The 16,198-nt window shown below is 44.7% G+C and overlaps 1 protein-coding gene and 1 long non-coding RNA gene across 5 annotated transcripts in view; one reads left to right on the forward strand and one right to left on the reverse strand.

The window, feature by feature from the left end:
• The window catches only part of TJP2 (tight junction protein 2), a 132,427-nt gene that overhangs the window by 42,214 nt on the left and 74,015 nt on the right, over window positions 1–16,198 (forward strand). For 2 of the 3 annotated variants that reach the window (XM_004276415.3, XM_033440215.2), the window contains exon 2: window positions 5,272–5,900. The exons of the other annotated variant lie outside the window; for it this stretch is intronic. In XM_004276415.3, the coding sequence (XP_004276463.1) occupies window positions 5,841–5,900 (60 nt within the window). In that variant the 5' untranslated portion in view covers window positions 5,272–5,840. The remainder of the gene's footprint in view (window positions 1–5,271; window positions 5,901–16,198) is intronic. 3 annotated transcript variants of the gene reach the window in all.
• On the reverse strand, window positions 9,334–13,532 carry LOC117203875 (uncharacterized). 2 transcript variants are annotated; one of them, XR_004486814.2, is made up of 3 exons: window positions 12,982–13,532; window positions 12,223–12,427; window positions 9,334–9,690 (listed from the first exon to the last, which is right to left on the reverse strand). It is a non-coding gene; the product is annotated as an uncharacterized LOC117203875 (long non-coding RNA). The 2 variants fall into 2 exon arrangements; XR_004486815.2 differs by having other exon boundaries at window positions 12,223–12,398; window positions 12,982–13,278.

The following is a 16,198-nucleotide window of genomic DNA, read 5'->3' on the forward strand; positions in this document are numbered from 1 at the left end:
TTTGGAGTTTGTGCCACTGGCAGGGAGAGGAGAGGCGAATAGAAGGCAGCGTCCATTTAGAACTGAGAACTTTCTCTCCCCGTTAAGTCTGATTCCTGACGTGTTCATCCTTTTTGCTCTTACTCTAACCCTTTTCATTGTAGTGATGATAGCAGCAATGCCAACATGTTACCAATGGTGGTAATAATGATGATGATGTTTAAAAAGAGGGGGCCCTTTCTTGGGCTGTTCTCCCTTCCTGCTGTTGTTCCTCTCTGGTCTTCACTTCCCCTAAACAAACCTGCTACCGCCCCCCCACCCCTTTCATACCCCTGCACTGGGCTCTCTGAAACCCTTGATTCACAGTAAATGAAACACTCAGCTGGACTCCACCTCCTTGCTTTAATTTAGACTTGGCTTTCTCCTGAGGGCATTGCTTCCCTGATAACTACCTCGGGATGCTTCCTACTTTAGATGGAAAGAGAAATCTAAGCAGGAGCTGGCTCTGTGGTCCAGGCAGAGAAGCTCCAACAAAGGCTCTGGGGCAGAAATGAGCTTGGCAGGGTCTCAAGAGCAACAACTACAAAGAAAGGCCAGTGTAGCTCCAGGAAGTGAGGTTGGGAGTCTGCAGCCTGAGCTGTGCTTGGAGAACGCAGCAGGGTCCACTCATGTAGGACGTGGAGGCTGCCTTAGCTCAGGCTGCTATAACAGAACACCACGGAAAGGGTGGCTTAAACAACAGACATTTACTTCTCACAGTTCTGGTGGCTGAGAAGTCCAAGATCAAGGTGCTGGCAGACTTGGTTCTTAGTGAGGGCCCTCTTGCTGGCTTGTGGACGGCCACCTTGTCGCTGTGTGCTTACAGGGCCATTCCTAGGTGCACGCACCTGGAGTTAGCAAACTTTGAAAGTGAGCAAGCATAACATTAAATAACGAAAGGTGAAGGCATGAGGGGCAGAGCAAAACTTTGAATGCCTCTCTCCTGGATGTTCTTTTAGGGGCTGTGGGTGGCTGCTTGTGGAAGAAGGAGTCCTTTAAGTGAATATGCACAGTTATTGGTATGGTCCTTTGATTTGGAAAGTTAAGGGGATGCCGGGCCTTGTCTCCTGAAAAGTGCCCTTTCCTCAGGCAGAGTTTTAACTGTCAGCACTTCAGTCGTACATGTACTTGAGCAATTCTTGTGCCTTGTCATCGTTTGTTTACATGTCTTTCTCTTCATGCTGTGAGCAATCCCCCTGTTTTACATTGCCTTTATCTTCTGTATACCTACCCCAGGGTACATGCTAGGCATTCAAGAAACACTTATTCACCAGCTCGGTGCTTTGTGATCCCCTGGAGGGGTGGGATAGGGAGGGTGGGAGGGAGGGAGACGCAAGAGGGAAGAGATATGGGAACATATGTAAAAAATAAAAAAAAAAGAAACACTTATTGAAGAAGAGTGTCTTTATAATTCTAATCTGCCATCCAGTGTGCAGGCCAATTAAATTGCTCAGTTAGCCTGGACCTTTTCATGTCAGGTTCCTTTGCTCCCATTTAATCATACTTTATAATCATGTTGCAAATATGTATGTAAGCGCGCGCGCGCGCGTGTGTGTGTGTGTGTGTATCCCCAAATCTTAACATTCTTGAGGAAATCTAATTAAAAGTGTTTAGTTTATTACATTTATTTGAGGTCTTCTGACTATAATTTAAGGATCTTACACTGTAATACATAATGACAAGTGTTGAAAAATTATCTATTGCACAAACAATAACTACAATTTAAAAAGAAAAATATACACAATCCTATCCATTCATCAAACCATGTTCTCATATAGTTTCCAATTCTTTTCTTTTGTAATTTCTTGGTTATTGCCATCAGGATAGATACTTTTTTTTTTTTTTTTTTTTTTGGCTGCACTGCATGGCTTGCGGGATCTTAGTTCCCCAACCAAGGATCAAACCCGTGCCCCTTGTAATGAAAGCGTGGAGTCTTAACCACTGGACTGCCAGGAAAGTCCCAGACTTCTTTATATAATTTTAAATGATGGCTTGCTATGCCAATTAAGTTGATTTGCTGTAATTTAATAGCCCTCCATCCTTGGACATTGATGGTTTCCACCTTGTGTTATTAAAAATAGGCATACAATGAAGTGCTGTCCCACCTCCCAGTCACCCTCTGTCATCTAACTTCCAGTCCCATCTTGCCATTGAAACAGCGCTGGCCAGGATGAGCAGTGGTCCTCTTCCTGGTGAATGTCTTCTGTTGTTATCTTAGTTGAACTCCTCGAAGTTCCATGTTGGCTATTCTTCCCTTCTTGAAATTCATTCTTCTCTTGACTTTTTGGACACCTTGCACCAGAGGATTTTTTCCTTCCCCTTCTGGCAGTTCCTCTTTTATCTCTACTCTGAGGACTCAAGCTTGCCCCTTAAATATTGGCATTCCCAGGGATGGGTTCTATCCTTATTCTTCTTCTGCCTCAGTCTTCATCACTTCTCTGAAAAGTCTCTTTATCTCCCATGACTTCAGCTTTCTTGATACATTGGCGATTTCCAAATCTCTTCCTCCACCTCAAATCTCTCTACGCAAACACTCATCAATACCTGGCATATAGTAGATACTTGAGCGTCTCCACCTGGAGAACGCGTAGTCCTCAAAACCCAATCAGTCCTTAATCGAATTCACCATCCTTCCTCAAGCCCCTCTCAACATCTGCTCCCACTCCTGTGTTTCCTATTTTGGCAAAAGGCACCGTCATCGACTTAGTTAAGCCAGAAACCTAAGAGTCACCGTAGACTTACTTCCCTCTTCCTTACCTCACATCTGGTCAGGCAGGCACTCAGTCTGCTGATTACACTTCCTTAATTTCTCTTGAAGTGGCTCCTTTTGTCTAACTTCATAGCCGCATCATCTCTCACCTGCATTCCCACAAAAATTCATTTTTTTTTCTTTTTTTTTTTTGCTGGTCTTGTCATTCTTACTGATGCCCCTCCCCACAACTGCCACCCAACTCATCCATCTTCCAAGAAGCTGACAGAGTGATCTTCATAAAATGCCAGTCTAATCCCTCTTCTATTGTGTCACAGTAGAACACTGCCCCTGCTTGTCTGGACAGCCTTACTTCCTGGTACCTCAAGAGCAAGCCCATGGTCTTCCTTCCTTGTTTCTCTACTTGTTATTTATTGCCTTCATCTGGAAAGTTCTTGCCCCTCTTTTTGTCTCACAAACTCATTCCTACCTGTCCTTTAGAATGTGTAAGCTACCTCATTTCTGGAAAGCCTTCCCTAAACTCCATACCCCTAGTCTGGTGAGGAACACATCTCCTGAAAGCCCCCAGACTACCCTGAGTCTGCCAGGAATGTCAACACTTACGTCGTTTCTTATAATTTACTGATTGTCTACTACAATAAACTGACTCTCTGAGGATAGAGCCTAAGTCTTTTATGAGGGGGTTCAGACTTGACAGAAGGTGTTTGGTAATTACTTGTTGGATAGAAGGTCTTCAGAGAAAAAAATTCTAGGAGTGAGGTTCACATGTGCACGCCCACATATGAAAAATATGTACTACTATAACTTGTTTTTCCAAAGAGTTGTATTGATTTATACTGCCACCAGCAATGCTACTGTATTAATTGAATCACTTTTTTTCAACATCTGAGTCAGAACTATGTATTGTGCCAAAATATTTGTATTTCTACTGTAAAAGTATGTCATCATTTGGAGTAGTGTGATGCAATAGAACTTTCTGCAATGATGGAAATATTCTATATCTACACTGTCCAATGTAACCACTAGCCACATGTGGCTACTGATTGAGCACTGGAAATGTGACTAATGTGACTAAGAAACTGAATTTTTTGTTTCCTTTAATTTCAGTTAATTTTTAAAAATAAATTTATTTTATTTATTTATTTTTGGTTGCATTGGGTCTTCGTTGCTGTGCGCGGGCTTTCTCTACTTGCGGCGAGTGGGGGCTACTCTTTCTTGAGGTGCAGGGGCTTCTCATTGCAGTAGCTTCTCTAGTTGTGTAGCTCAGGCTCTAGGCGGTGGGCCTCAGCAGTTGTGGCACACGGGCTCAGTAGTTGTGGCTCACGGGCTCTAGAGCGCAGGCTCAGTAGCTGTGGAGCACGGGGCTTAGTTCCTCCGCGGCACGTGGGATCTTCCCAGACCAGGGCTCAAACCCATGTCCCCTGCGTTGGCAGGCAGATTCTTAACCACTGCACCACCAGGGAAGCCCTAATTTTAGTTAATTTAAATGTATTCAATACTCACATGTGGCAAGTGGTTATCATATTGGACTGTAGAACTCTAGAGAGAAAAAGGAAATCATTCAGCAGATATAATTGCTACATTTTGGGTTCCCTTGTTCCTCTTTAAATGCTTAGTGGTGTAAGCTCATGTCACTAAGGTGTGACCAGTTCACAAATGCTGCCATTGTTATTATTTGTCCGAACTGCCTAATTTGGGAAACATTTTTAAAAAATGGCTCTTTCATCAGGAGAGTAACACCTTACATCAGGAATACAGCCAAAACGTCTAATTCTGGAGACTCGAAGGAAAATGGGAAATGTTACTCACAGTGCTTTTTATTCAGAGGCAGGCACTTAGCCATTCCAAAGGAGGCCAGAAGCCTCACACTTTCAGAGAGGCATCTGCTGTACTTGTTTTTCCACATAAACTGCCAAACTTGTTTTGATTAGGCAGGAAGTGAAGCAACTTTTCAGGGAGAGAGCCCGGCATCTGTATCTTGTCAGCTGGTCAGATCAGACCTTTTACCTTTTACCTTCTTGTGAGTGTAGGCCGAGTTTCGCTTTTCAACTTAAGAGCAGGATGGGCCATACTTTTTTCTCTTACAACATGGTTTCCTTAAGATTTCAAATCCACCATTATATTTTTAATCAGTGTACCTGTTTTGATTCTCCAAATAATTTACATGCCCTTAGAATAAGGAAACGCTTATTTATCGTGCACAATTCTTTATACATAGAGGACTCTAAAACGAATAAATGTACTGAGTTGAATTCGATGAATCCTGCCTGATAAGCATTTGTGACCTACTTTTTTAAAGAAAGCCTTTGAAAAGCTGGTGATGGGAGAGGAGTTTTAATCGCTTTACTGGAGTTATTGGAAATGTGCCAAAGAGATAACCTGGAGTGCATTTTTCTCAAAAGTCGTGTTTTAAACGTAGGGGTACAGTGTGTGTGTGTGTGTGTGTGTGTGTGTGTGTGTGTGTGTGTGTGTGTGTGTGTGTGTGTGTGTGTCTCCTCTAGGCAAGACAGAAAAAACTTTTCGGTTTCTGCAAACCTCTCCAGAAAGGGTTCGTACAGGATGCGCACGCGACCTTGAGGGAAGAACCCGTGGACAAACAGGCCGCCCAGGGCTCGCTGCTACACGCAAACTTGCAGCGCTCCCCCGGCGGGCGCCCGGAGCCGGACCTGCTGCTCGCAGAGCTCGCCGCGGAGCGAACCATCAGGTCCGCCGGTGGGGGGGTTGGGTGTCGGGGCCGCGGGACGCTCTGTCCTCAGGATCCCCCTGCTGCTGCCGCCCTCCTTCGTCCCCGGCCGGGAGTCGCGCGTGACACGGCCCTCTGCGGGCCCCTCGAGGGTGCGGCGCCGGCGAACCCTCCCCCGGGTCGCGCAGGGGTGGTAGCGGCCCGTTTGAGAGTTTCCCGGGCCAGGCGGCGGGCGCAGAGGCGCTGCCTCGGGCCGGGGGCGGGCCGACGCCGCGACGAGGGGGGAGGGACAAAGGGGTGGGTTCCCGCGGGCCGGCACCTGGCTAAAACCCGGCCGCGGGGCGGAGGACTGACCTGCCGCCCAGAGGAGAAGGAGGAGGTGGAGCCGGGTCCTGGACCTGCGCGACCACGCGGGACCCTCGCCTGAAGATGCCGGTGCGAGGAGACCGCGGGTTTCCACCCCAGCGGGAGATGTCAGGTTGGCTCCAAGTAAGTGCCCTCTTGCGTCCCACTTGGTTGGGAGAAGGGTCGCGAGGACGGGGCATGGGAGCGCGTGGTGGGCTTCCCAGATGCGCATTAGGTGGCTGGGATTCTCCCATCCGGAGGTGGGGTTGAGGGCAGGGACTAGGTTTCACCGGACAGGGGTGGTGGCTCGTGGCCTCCAGGGCTCCTGGACCCTTTTCTCTGTTCTCTAAAGTCACTTGGATTTCAGGTTAAGTCGGAAGTAGGGAAGACTGTCTTGAACTCTGTCTTGGATTGGTGCTACTTCGGAGGCATCTCGTTGTTCCTGTTGTGTCGCCTGCCCTATGCCTTTGTGTTTTCCTTCTCGGTTTCAAACCGCACTCTCTACTTGATGCAAAATTACAGGCGTGTGTGTGTGAGACAAACTGACAACTCTCTGGAGACCAGAATCCTCTCTTTCCCTTTTAATCAGTTGCCTCTGCAATATAAGTAAAAATTATTTGCAATAGGGAATGGATATGTACTCTGGTATTATCTTACCTGTCACCAGTTCTTTTTCTTTTGTGTCTTCATTTGTAAAGTTTCTGCTTTACACAGTCGTTTATTTTAAGTTATAAATAATCAGGGTTTTGACTGCAGGGTTTTAACATTCTTGAAATGTGGATGAACTTGGGAGGGAATACTCCAGGGCTTAGTAATGGAAAGGAATACAGCCTCCCACCTCTATTTTAGCTTCAGTTCTTAGGCAGCGCTGCTTCCTTGGCAGCTGTCTGGCCTGAGTAATGGTTGTGGTTTCCCTGCAGTTCCCAGCGTAGACTCATCCCATCCTAGAAATTGCCCTCCCTCCCCCTCCCTCCCTCCTCCCTCCCTCCTCCCTCCCTCCTCCCTCCCTCCCTCCCTCAGCTAGGGGAATCGCAGCAGAGAAGAGCCCCTTTTCCTCAGATCTCTAGGTGGTCTGAGCTGGGTGCGCTGACAGTCACCTTGGGAGAACAGGTCCACCTGTGTCAGGATTATTCCTGGGAGAGACAGTCTACATGCAAACCTTGGAAGTGGACCATTTTCATTTTAAGTGAGGAGTTACTAGTAGTGATTGCATTTGTGGCAAAGTGCCATTTAATATCTTGCCTGAGAGAATGAAATATGGTTATTCAATAAATTTTCATGAACAACTTCACTTCAGTGTGGGGAATACAAATGTTAAGAGTGTGCCTCTACCACACCGTCTTGTTGGGGAAGAATGCAAATAATTAAGACTCTGATGCATTCCAATTAGAAGCATGAACGGGATGCTGTAGTTTCCCCTCTCCGGGGAGACTAGAGAAGGAGGGTGCTTTAGTAAGTCAACAGTGGCTTTTGAGGTGTTTTTTGAGCTTTTTCAGAGCTGCTGTCAGATTGATGAAGGGAGGTTGTTTTCCCCCTGAGTTGCTGCTGCAGCTTTTTCAGGACCACACAGCTGATAACTTAATGAGCACCCACTTGTGCTGGTCCACTGTGAGCAGGTGGGGTACAAGATAAGCAAGACTCAACTTCTGCTGTCAAGAGTCTGTTCGATCTGAAAAGTTTAGATGTTTTTTAAGACTCTGCAAACTCTCTCTGCTGGGATACCTGCGGCTTACGGAGGGAGTATGCGATACAGATGCACACTCTGCAATGCAGAAATGCAACAAAGTGTGGGTTTGTTCCGTGCACACTCTCTTCAGGGTTTCTTTTTGGGAAGAAAGTTTGCCTTTGAACAGATACCTTACAGGGTAAGCCAGTCTAGAAAATGGGGCTAATAACACGTCTCATAAGACGAGGACTGAGTGAAATGACATAGGGTACCTGGCTAGTGGATGCTAAGTAGACAGTAGCTAGTAGTCATCCCTCAGTATCCTGGGATGGGGGGGAGAATGGTTCTGGGACCCCCCTCGGATACCAAAATCCAAGGATGCTCAAAGCCCTTTATATAAAATGGTGTAGTATTTTCCTATAACCTAAGGGCATCCTCCTGTACACTTTAAATCCTCTCTAGGTTACTTACAGTACCGGATACAATGGAAATATTATAGAAATAGTTGTAAATACAATGTAAATGCTGTGTAAATAGTTGCCGGTGTGTGGCAAATTCAAGTTTTGCTTTTTGGAACTTTCTGGAATTTTTTTCCCCCACTGTATATTTTTGATCCACAGTTGGTTGAATCCTTGCATATGGAGGGCCAACTGTAATAAGAACCAAAACAGGTGCTGAAAACTCTTAAGTGCTGGGCTCTGGGTTACTAAACACAAAAAGGAGGTACCAGGTGTGTTAGGGCAGTTGCTGAGGGAAAGAGCAAGAGATGTGCACACTCTCTTGAAAGGCTTTAAATGCCAGGAAGAGAACTTTAAGAAAAAGAAAAAGTCCCAGAAATCCCTAATGTATTAATGACTTGACTTTTCCTATAAAGAAGTGAACCAGTTTCCCAGTAAACAGGGCTACCCCCCACACCCTACACAGGGAATATTACTCTTTTGGGGGCTCTCATATGCATAAGACCCCAAATTTTTTAGCATCACCCCCTGGGGAATTCCATTTGCAAGGGTTTCTGCCTACATTTGTTTAACTTTTAATCTGATTCTTTGTACATTGACAACAGGTCACAGCCAGACATTGCTCTTATGCTGGAGAAGTGCCTGGGAATTCGAGGGAAATGATAAAATCCCTCCAGTGACTTTTTTTTTTTTTTTTTTTTTTTTTTTTCCAGTACGTGTGCCTCTCACTGTTGTGGCCTCTCCCGTTGCGGAGCACAGGCTCCGGATGCGCAGGCTCAGCGGCCATGGCTCACTGGCCCAGCCGCTCCGCGGCATGTGGGATCCTCCCGGACCGGGGCACGAACCCGTGTCCCCTGCATCGGCAGGCAGACTCCCAACCACTGCACCACCAGGGAATCCCCCTACAGTGACTTTTGAGCTTAGCAAGGTTTTCTCTTCTGAAGGCTTTCTTTTTAGGAGACAGAAAAGTTTTTGAAACTAGGCGGGGCCACTGTAGTCCTGTGTACTGTCATATGTTCCGTAGTTAAAAGTTATGCAGATTTGGCTGGGGTGTGGCATGAGGTGTGGGAGGGGCTGGTGGGGTGAAGATTCAGGAAGGGTTAGTAATCACGCTGAAACTTTCAACATACCTCTACCAAGAATATGAGCCATCCGGGAATTCCTTGCCTAATCCCTAAAACAAATCCCATTGAGGAGCTGTGGCTGCAGATTAGTTTATCGAGGTTGAGAGCTGACACCCTATCAAATGCCTCATTGGTCAGACTCTAAGCAGTAATGGGGGCCAACAAGTGCTGGCTGCAATGGCCTTGGACCAGCCCACCTTGGTATTGAGAGGCATTTTCCATTGAAAATTGGGTGGGTGCGGCAGAATGATTATCCCATGTGTTTTACTGAGTTGTTTCTTCATCCTAAATCCAAGGGGCAGGGGCAGAAACATACAGTCAGACAGAAGTCAGATTCAACACCTATTTAGTGGGTTAAAAACTTCGATGTTTTACATGGACTTTTTTTTTTTTAATTCATTTATTTATTTTTGGCTGTGTTGGATCTTTGTTGCTATGCATGGGCTTTCTCTAGTTGTGGTGAACGGGGGCTATTCTTCACTGGGCTGCATGGACTTCTCATCACGGTGGCTTCTCTTGTTGCAGAGCACAGGCTCTAGGCGCGTGGACTTCAGTAGTTGTGGTGCGCAGGCTCAGTAGTTGCGGCATGTGGGCTCTAGAGCAGAGGCTCAATAGTTGTGGTGCACGGGCTTACTTGCTTCGTGGCATGTGGGATCCTCCCGGACGAGGGCTCGAACCTGTGTCCCCTGCATTGGCAGGTGGATTCTTAACCACTGTGCCACCAGGGAAATCCCTACATGGGCTTTTTTAAGGTTAAAAAAGAAATGTTCCCTAAAACGATTTAGAACCTACTTCGTCCCCACAAGAATTTTTATGACGACCCTTGTGAGAGAAAGCTCGTATAGCTAGCAAATTTATGAGGGTCTGAGGTGGCATTCCCATTAAAAATTTTGCAAAACCTGTATAACAGCAATAGAGAAAAGTTATCAGGCACTCAGTCCTAACATCCGGTATTGGCAATAGCTAGTTCCAGGTTTGAAGGTTACCTAGGAAAGCAGTCGATTAACTTTGTACACTGCCTATGGCACCGTGTGAGGAAGAGAGTTCTGAGTTGGAAAGTACCTGCTTCCGCTTTTGCAGCTTGATTAGCAAATGCCCTTCTTGGAACTTAGCATCTGACTGCTAGAACCTGGGCAGGCCTGCATGGGCCTTCCCATGACGGTGACTGTTTCATTCGGGTTTTTTAAGGGGGCTCGCGCCTCCATCATCCAAAGCTGTGTCAGTCTCGATAACCTGTGAACTCAAAAGGGAGACTCAGGACTGTCATATTGAAAAAATGCCTATTAAATTAAACATTTTCTCTGCCTTTTTTGCTGCCTTCAAAACAGTGTTGTTTCCAAAGTGTGCTGTGCAGACAGATTTACAGGTGGCACAGGGAGGGACATAGCCCATTCTTTAATTACTGTGCATGACCCTTGTAGTTCAGGACTAAAAAACATAAAGCCGGTCACCAAACTCATTTATTTCATGGATAGATTGCTTAGAATGAGGCAAAAATAAGTATGAAATAAAACGGTGAGTTCGACTTAAGAAAAATAGTAAATTATCAGGATGAGTGGTATGAGAATAAGGCCAAAACTGTGAAGACAGCCCTTGAAATCTGAGATTTGGAAAATACTCTCAAAATACGAGTGTGACGCTTAGGTATGGAGAGCTAGGTGTACCTCAACCACACCTTAAGGACAGTCGGACACAGAATGGCCCAGAAAAGCCAGGAAAGTTGAATTTGATGGACTTTGTGTCTTAATATGTGCATCTTGCTCTTGTCCACCCAGTTCTCTTTTCTGTTGCTGCAGACAGTGTATTCGTGAAGCTATTTAATGTCTTCCCTAAGTCTCATTCCTTTCTTTGCTTCCCGCAAGCCATTCTGCAATTTTAAGGTCTGTTGGTGTGACATTTGTGGTAGGATAGAGTGAAAAGGGGGAAATGCTTTGGCACTCCTGGGGGACATCACTCTGTTACCAAGCGTATCTCAGTCACCATCCGTCAGCGCCTAAGAATACAGAGACCCAGGCAGCCTCACATGTAATGCATCTAACTCTTTAAAAATGGAGCTTTTATTGGGTCTGCAGAATAGGCTTTAACAAGGATTGTTGTAGGAATTGGAAGTCTTGAGGTAGGAAAAAAGAAACCCTGCCGTGACCTGGAGAAATGAGCAATTGAAGTTCATGTTCATGATAGGTGAATAAAACCACAATAGAAAACACTTTGCTTCAGTCAACAGAATCCCTAATTGTATGTGTGTGCATACTCTTTATGAGAAGTCCTAGGCTTTCAATTAGTAACTTTAGTCATTTAAAATCACTACAGATATTTGTTTAGTGCCCCTGCCAGATGGTTAAAGTTAAATCAGGTCTTTAACCTTAAAAACATAATGCAGCTTTTCTTAGTCACTTATACACCATTGTGTGTTGCAAACCATAGCAGTATAAATTTCTGTAATAATGAATGTTTATTTTTACTTTCAAACTAAATATTTAGCCTGATTAGAATATTCATAGATTAGAGGTTCTATTTGTGTTTCTCTTTCCCCATCATTGTGTGTGAGTGTTGAGGGGTTGGAGAGTTTGGAGGGTGGCAGGAACGGTAATAGTGGTGAAAGACCCTTGATAGATCCTTTGAGAGTAAGATATTTGTTGGGTGTTACATAGGAAGCTCTACTGACCCCAGAATTTCAAATTATACCATTAATTATGGCAAAGACTTCATGTCACATCCTTGAATACAAATGTTTACTGAATTTTACCCATATGCATATGTAAACATGGATTTCAGAGTTAATATGATTATTATTTGTATTGTAGACTTTACTCAGCCAACACAATATATACATTATGTTCACAAGAGAAAATGACATCATCTTTGAAAACTAATTATAGTATGCTTCATCTGACACCCGATATAAGCAAGGGACTAAATATATAGCTATATATTTATAGTTAGTGACAATATAGTTAGTGACAAGTCAGAGGCATTTAGAGAGAATATATGTAATACATTGTGGGAGAGAATTATTGGGATAGTTTGCTGGTCGGTAAGAGTTATTAGGCTGTAATTAATAGATAATGATTAGAATCCAGTTGTATCTTTGCCATTGTATGTGTTAGAAAAACCTTTGATAGAGATGAGAGGACACTGCAGATACTCTAGACTTTGTCACTTAGTTGAAGTTGAACCGGGGAAATACTGCATTCTAGTCATCAGTAGGATTTACTGACCTTCTCTTCTAAGACTTGTAGCTTCTTGGAGCTTTGTTCTTCGGAGGAGGAAATAATGTTCCAAGTGTAGCTGTTTGTTTCCATTCGCTGAGAGCCATTTCTTATAAGGGAAGTGTTCCAAGTCCTAGGTTGTGGGGTTCCTTCTCTGCCTCCTCTTGCCCGGAGCACCTGAGAGCCTGGGTGGCGGGGAGAAGGGGTGATGTACCTGTGTGAGGCAAGTAGCCCGTTCTCAATCCTAGGAAGGCTGTTGCCAAACATATCTAGCAAAGCAGAATGAAATTCTTTGAAGGAGTTAGTATTAGCAAAGCTCGTCCGGACTTCCCTGGTGGCGCAGTGGTTAAGAATCCACCTGCCAATGCAGGGGACACGGGTTCGAGCCCTGATCCAGGAAGATCCCACATGCCGTGGAGCAACTAGGCCTGTGCGCCGTAACTACTGAGCCTGCACTATAGAGCCCACGAGCCATAACTACTGAAGCCCGCGCGTCTAGAGCCCGTGCTCCACAAGAGCAGCCACCGCAATGAGAAGCTCACGCACTGCAATGAAGAGTAGCCCCAGCTCCCCGCAGCTAGAGAAAGCCCGCGCACAGCAACGAAGACCCAACGCAGCCAGAAATAAATAAAAGTAATGATTTTAAAAACCCGATCTTTAAAAAAAACAAAAAACAAAAAACTCGTCATTTCTGCTTTTGAAAAGAATGAATAGTTTAGAAGAAACTTCCTGGTGAGCTCATTTTTAGAAGTCCAGTTTCTCCCTTACCCTTCTTCACTCGGGCTGAATCATTTGCCTCCTGGCCTGTGACAGGTTAGCGTGCACATGCCAGTGTTTATTCGAGCCCTTATCACATCTGCCACATGCCAGTCATTTCCCGTCAGCCGTGAGCCCCTCCCTGGTCTGAGTCATCTTGGTCAATCCAGAAGCTGACAGGGCACCAAGCACATGCACTAAGTGTTGACCTCATTGTACTGACTTGATCAGAAGGCTTGTTGCATAAACTAGTAAGAATTGAAGACATCGAGAACTTAGAAAAGTGGATTCCTGACATTGATATAGTGAGTGGATGATAGTTTGTCCATTAGAAAAAGAAAGGTGTAGAATTTTATACAGACCCTTTCTTTAATGGTGTATAAGCTGTTCTACGAATTAGCTTGGTGACTTGAGCTAAGGCGTGTAATTCTAGTTCTCAGTTTCTTTATAGGGAAATGAATAATTATATTTGATCAACTCTGAAGTCTTTTACAGTGCTTAAGATTCTGAGTGTTTGGTATAAAGCCTAGAGAATATTCTAGGTAATTTCTGTTGGTTCATGCCATCTTTAAGTGCTTCCACACTCCTTAAACAACTTGTGTGTTTTCTTTCTCTCTGTTTTCTCTTTTAAGAAGAGAGCCAATGCATTCTCTCTGCAAAGCAACTTCCAAAGAGTGGCTGTCTTGTTTAGCTCATGAAGTGATGGAAAGATCTATTATTCAGTTGCAGCTTAAATAATGTACCAGCTCAGTGGGTGCTGAATTCTCTTCCTCACTCTGCAGCCCCAAGCCAGCAACTGCAGCCATCTCCCAGGGCTTCCTGAGAATCGTTCTTTCTCCTTCCTCTTTCCCTCCATCCTTCCTAGTAAAAGCTGCATCCTGGGAGCCTCCAGCACCCCTCCTTTCCCCATGGACTCCTCTCCCAGGGACCGCATTGCCTGTAACACGAGCACGGAAGGTAAGGCAGGCCTGCCACTGGGAAGCCTTTCTGATTTGTTCTTCACAAATGCGCTGAAGACGGGCCTCCTGGTGACTGTCGCAAGACCTCATTCACTGTTACTGACTGATGTGAAGTCACTCGCCAGCAGCCATGTTTCAGGATTACCTCAGGCACATCAAAGTTTTTCTGCCTAAGTTCAGGGAGAGCACTTCGCCTGCCTCGGCCCGGTCTGTTTAGTGTCTGGGTGAGTTTTGAGAGGGGAGAGAGATTTGTGGCATCTCAGACACCCATTGAAATTTTCCAGAAATGGAACTGGAAACATTCGTGCTTTTCCTTCTGGCGTTATTGTTAAGTGTCTAAAAACAGTCAGGTGGCGACACATTGCAATGAAGAGGCAACGAGTTCATTTTGAACATCGGTGGCCTTCTTTCTAGCAGAACCTAATTTGGATTTTAATCAAAGGTCTGGGAGAAGTATTTGGTCTGCTTATACTGCTTAAGCGCACAGTTTGCAGATGTCTTTACTCAAGAGTCAGGAAGAGGCAGGAAAGGTAGACTCAATTTACCAAAGAACTGAGGTGAAAAACATTTGCCTGAAACTGAGAAAAATTTTCCTATGGGAACAGTGGTATCCTGGGTCTGTCCTCCAAAGCCTGCTTACTCACAATGGAGCTTTTTCTATATTATTATTTTTAATTTTTAAATTGAGGTATAATTTACAGACAGTAAAATGTACAACTCTCAAGTGGAGAGCTTGATTTTTTTTATTGTAGTAAAACACAATAAGAGCCACTATTTTAACCATTTTTTTTTCTTTTAACGTCTTTATTGGAGTATAATTGCTTTACAATGGTGTGTTGGTTTCTGCTGTATAACAAAGTGAATCAGCTATACGCGTACGTATATCCCCCATCCCCTCCCTCCCAACCTTATTTTAACCATTCTAAGTGTGCCCTCAGTGGCATTTCATTGTGGCAATTAATTGCAGCCACCACCACTATCCAGTTGCAGAGCCAGATGAACTTCTACGTGAATGTATTCACCTGTGTGATTACCACCTAGATCAAAAAATAGAACTTTCCATCACTCCAGAAGGTTCTCTCGTCACTTTTCCGACTGTTCACCACCCCACCCACAAGGGAACCTCTCTTCTGACATCTCTCACCATCCTATAGCCTTGCTTCACCTTGAGAGGATCTGTATAAATGAAATCAGCATTTGGTGTCTGGTTTCTTTCCTCAGAGTAACCTTTGTGTTGTTATACAATTCAGTACTTTTCTTTTATTGCTGAGTAGTAAATACTCCGTTTGCATGAATTTACCAGTTTTGTTTATGCATTCTTTTGTTGACGGATATTTGGGTTGTAGTCAGGTTTTTGTTTTGTTTCTATTATGGATGAAGCTGCTATGAAAATCACCTATAGCTTGTTCTGTGGGCTTATGCACCCATTTCTTTTGTGTAAATTCCTAGGAGTAGAATTGCTAGATCATGGGTTGGAGATAGGCTTACCTTTCACTCTGTGTGTTTAACTTTCATTTTGTGATGTTGAAGTCAGGCAGACCTGGGTGTGAATTCTTCTTGTCCTGCTGCTTACTTGCTTGGCCTTAGGCAATTTACTTCTCTCAGGTTCGGTTTTCTCAGCTGTGAAATGGACATTACAGACCCTCTGGGTCAGGGTTCCCTGAAGAAAACAGACATCATTCTAGCTAGTTCAAGGAGAATGAAACTTAATGGAGAGAATTAGGTGCCTACAGAGCAGAAGGGCCCATTGCTAGTCTCTGATTTGCCCCCTAGAAAGTTAGAAAGCTGCTGCTGCCCTGAGCCAGGACCTCCAAACAACCCTGTTACCGTCTCAGCCTCTGTAGCCCAGAGGAGGCTGAAATGATAGGGAGCTTGGAGGTAGCTGCAAAGCTGAGGTCTGGGAAATCAGTTTTTGCCTATGACTGCTGCTACAGGAAAATGAGAACAAATGGCATCTGCTTCCCTTCATCCTTTTAGATCTTAAATAAATACTTGCACCTCATTGGTACCCTGTTGGCAAAGGGATTGGGGGCTTCTGGTCTCTGGGACTAGGGGAAGCTGAGTGCCAGCAAACAAAAGGCATAGATGCCTCCTGGGGTTGCAGTGGCAATTTAATGGCAGTGGTTATAATTTACTTGTATCATCATTATTACTGAGGACTGCTTTCTATAATTCGTGTTCAGAATTATAGAAATCAGTCCTTTGACTTTATAATCACCTGCTGGAGTGTGGATGCTACCATAAGTCCTACCTGTCACATAAGGTATTGT

Source organism: Orcinus orca, chromosome 6, assembly GCF_937001465.1.
Source record: "Orcinus orca chromosome 6, mOrcOrc1.1, whole genome shotgun sequence".
NCBI classification, from domain to species: domain Eukaryota; kingdom Metazoa; phylum Chordata; class Mammalia; order Artiodactyla; family Delphinidae; genus Orcinus; species Orcinus orca.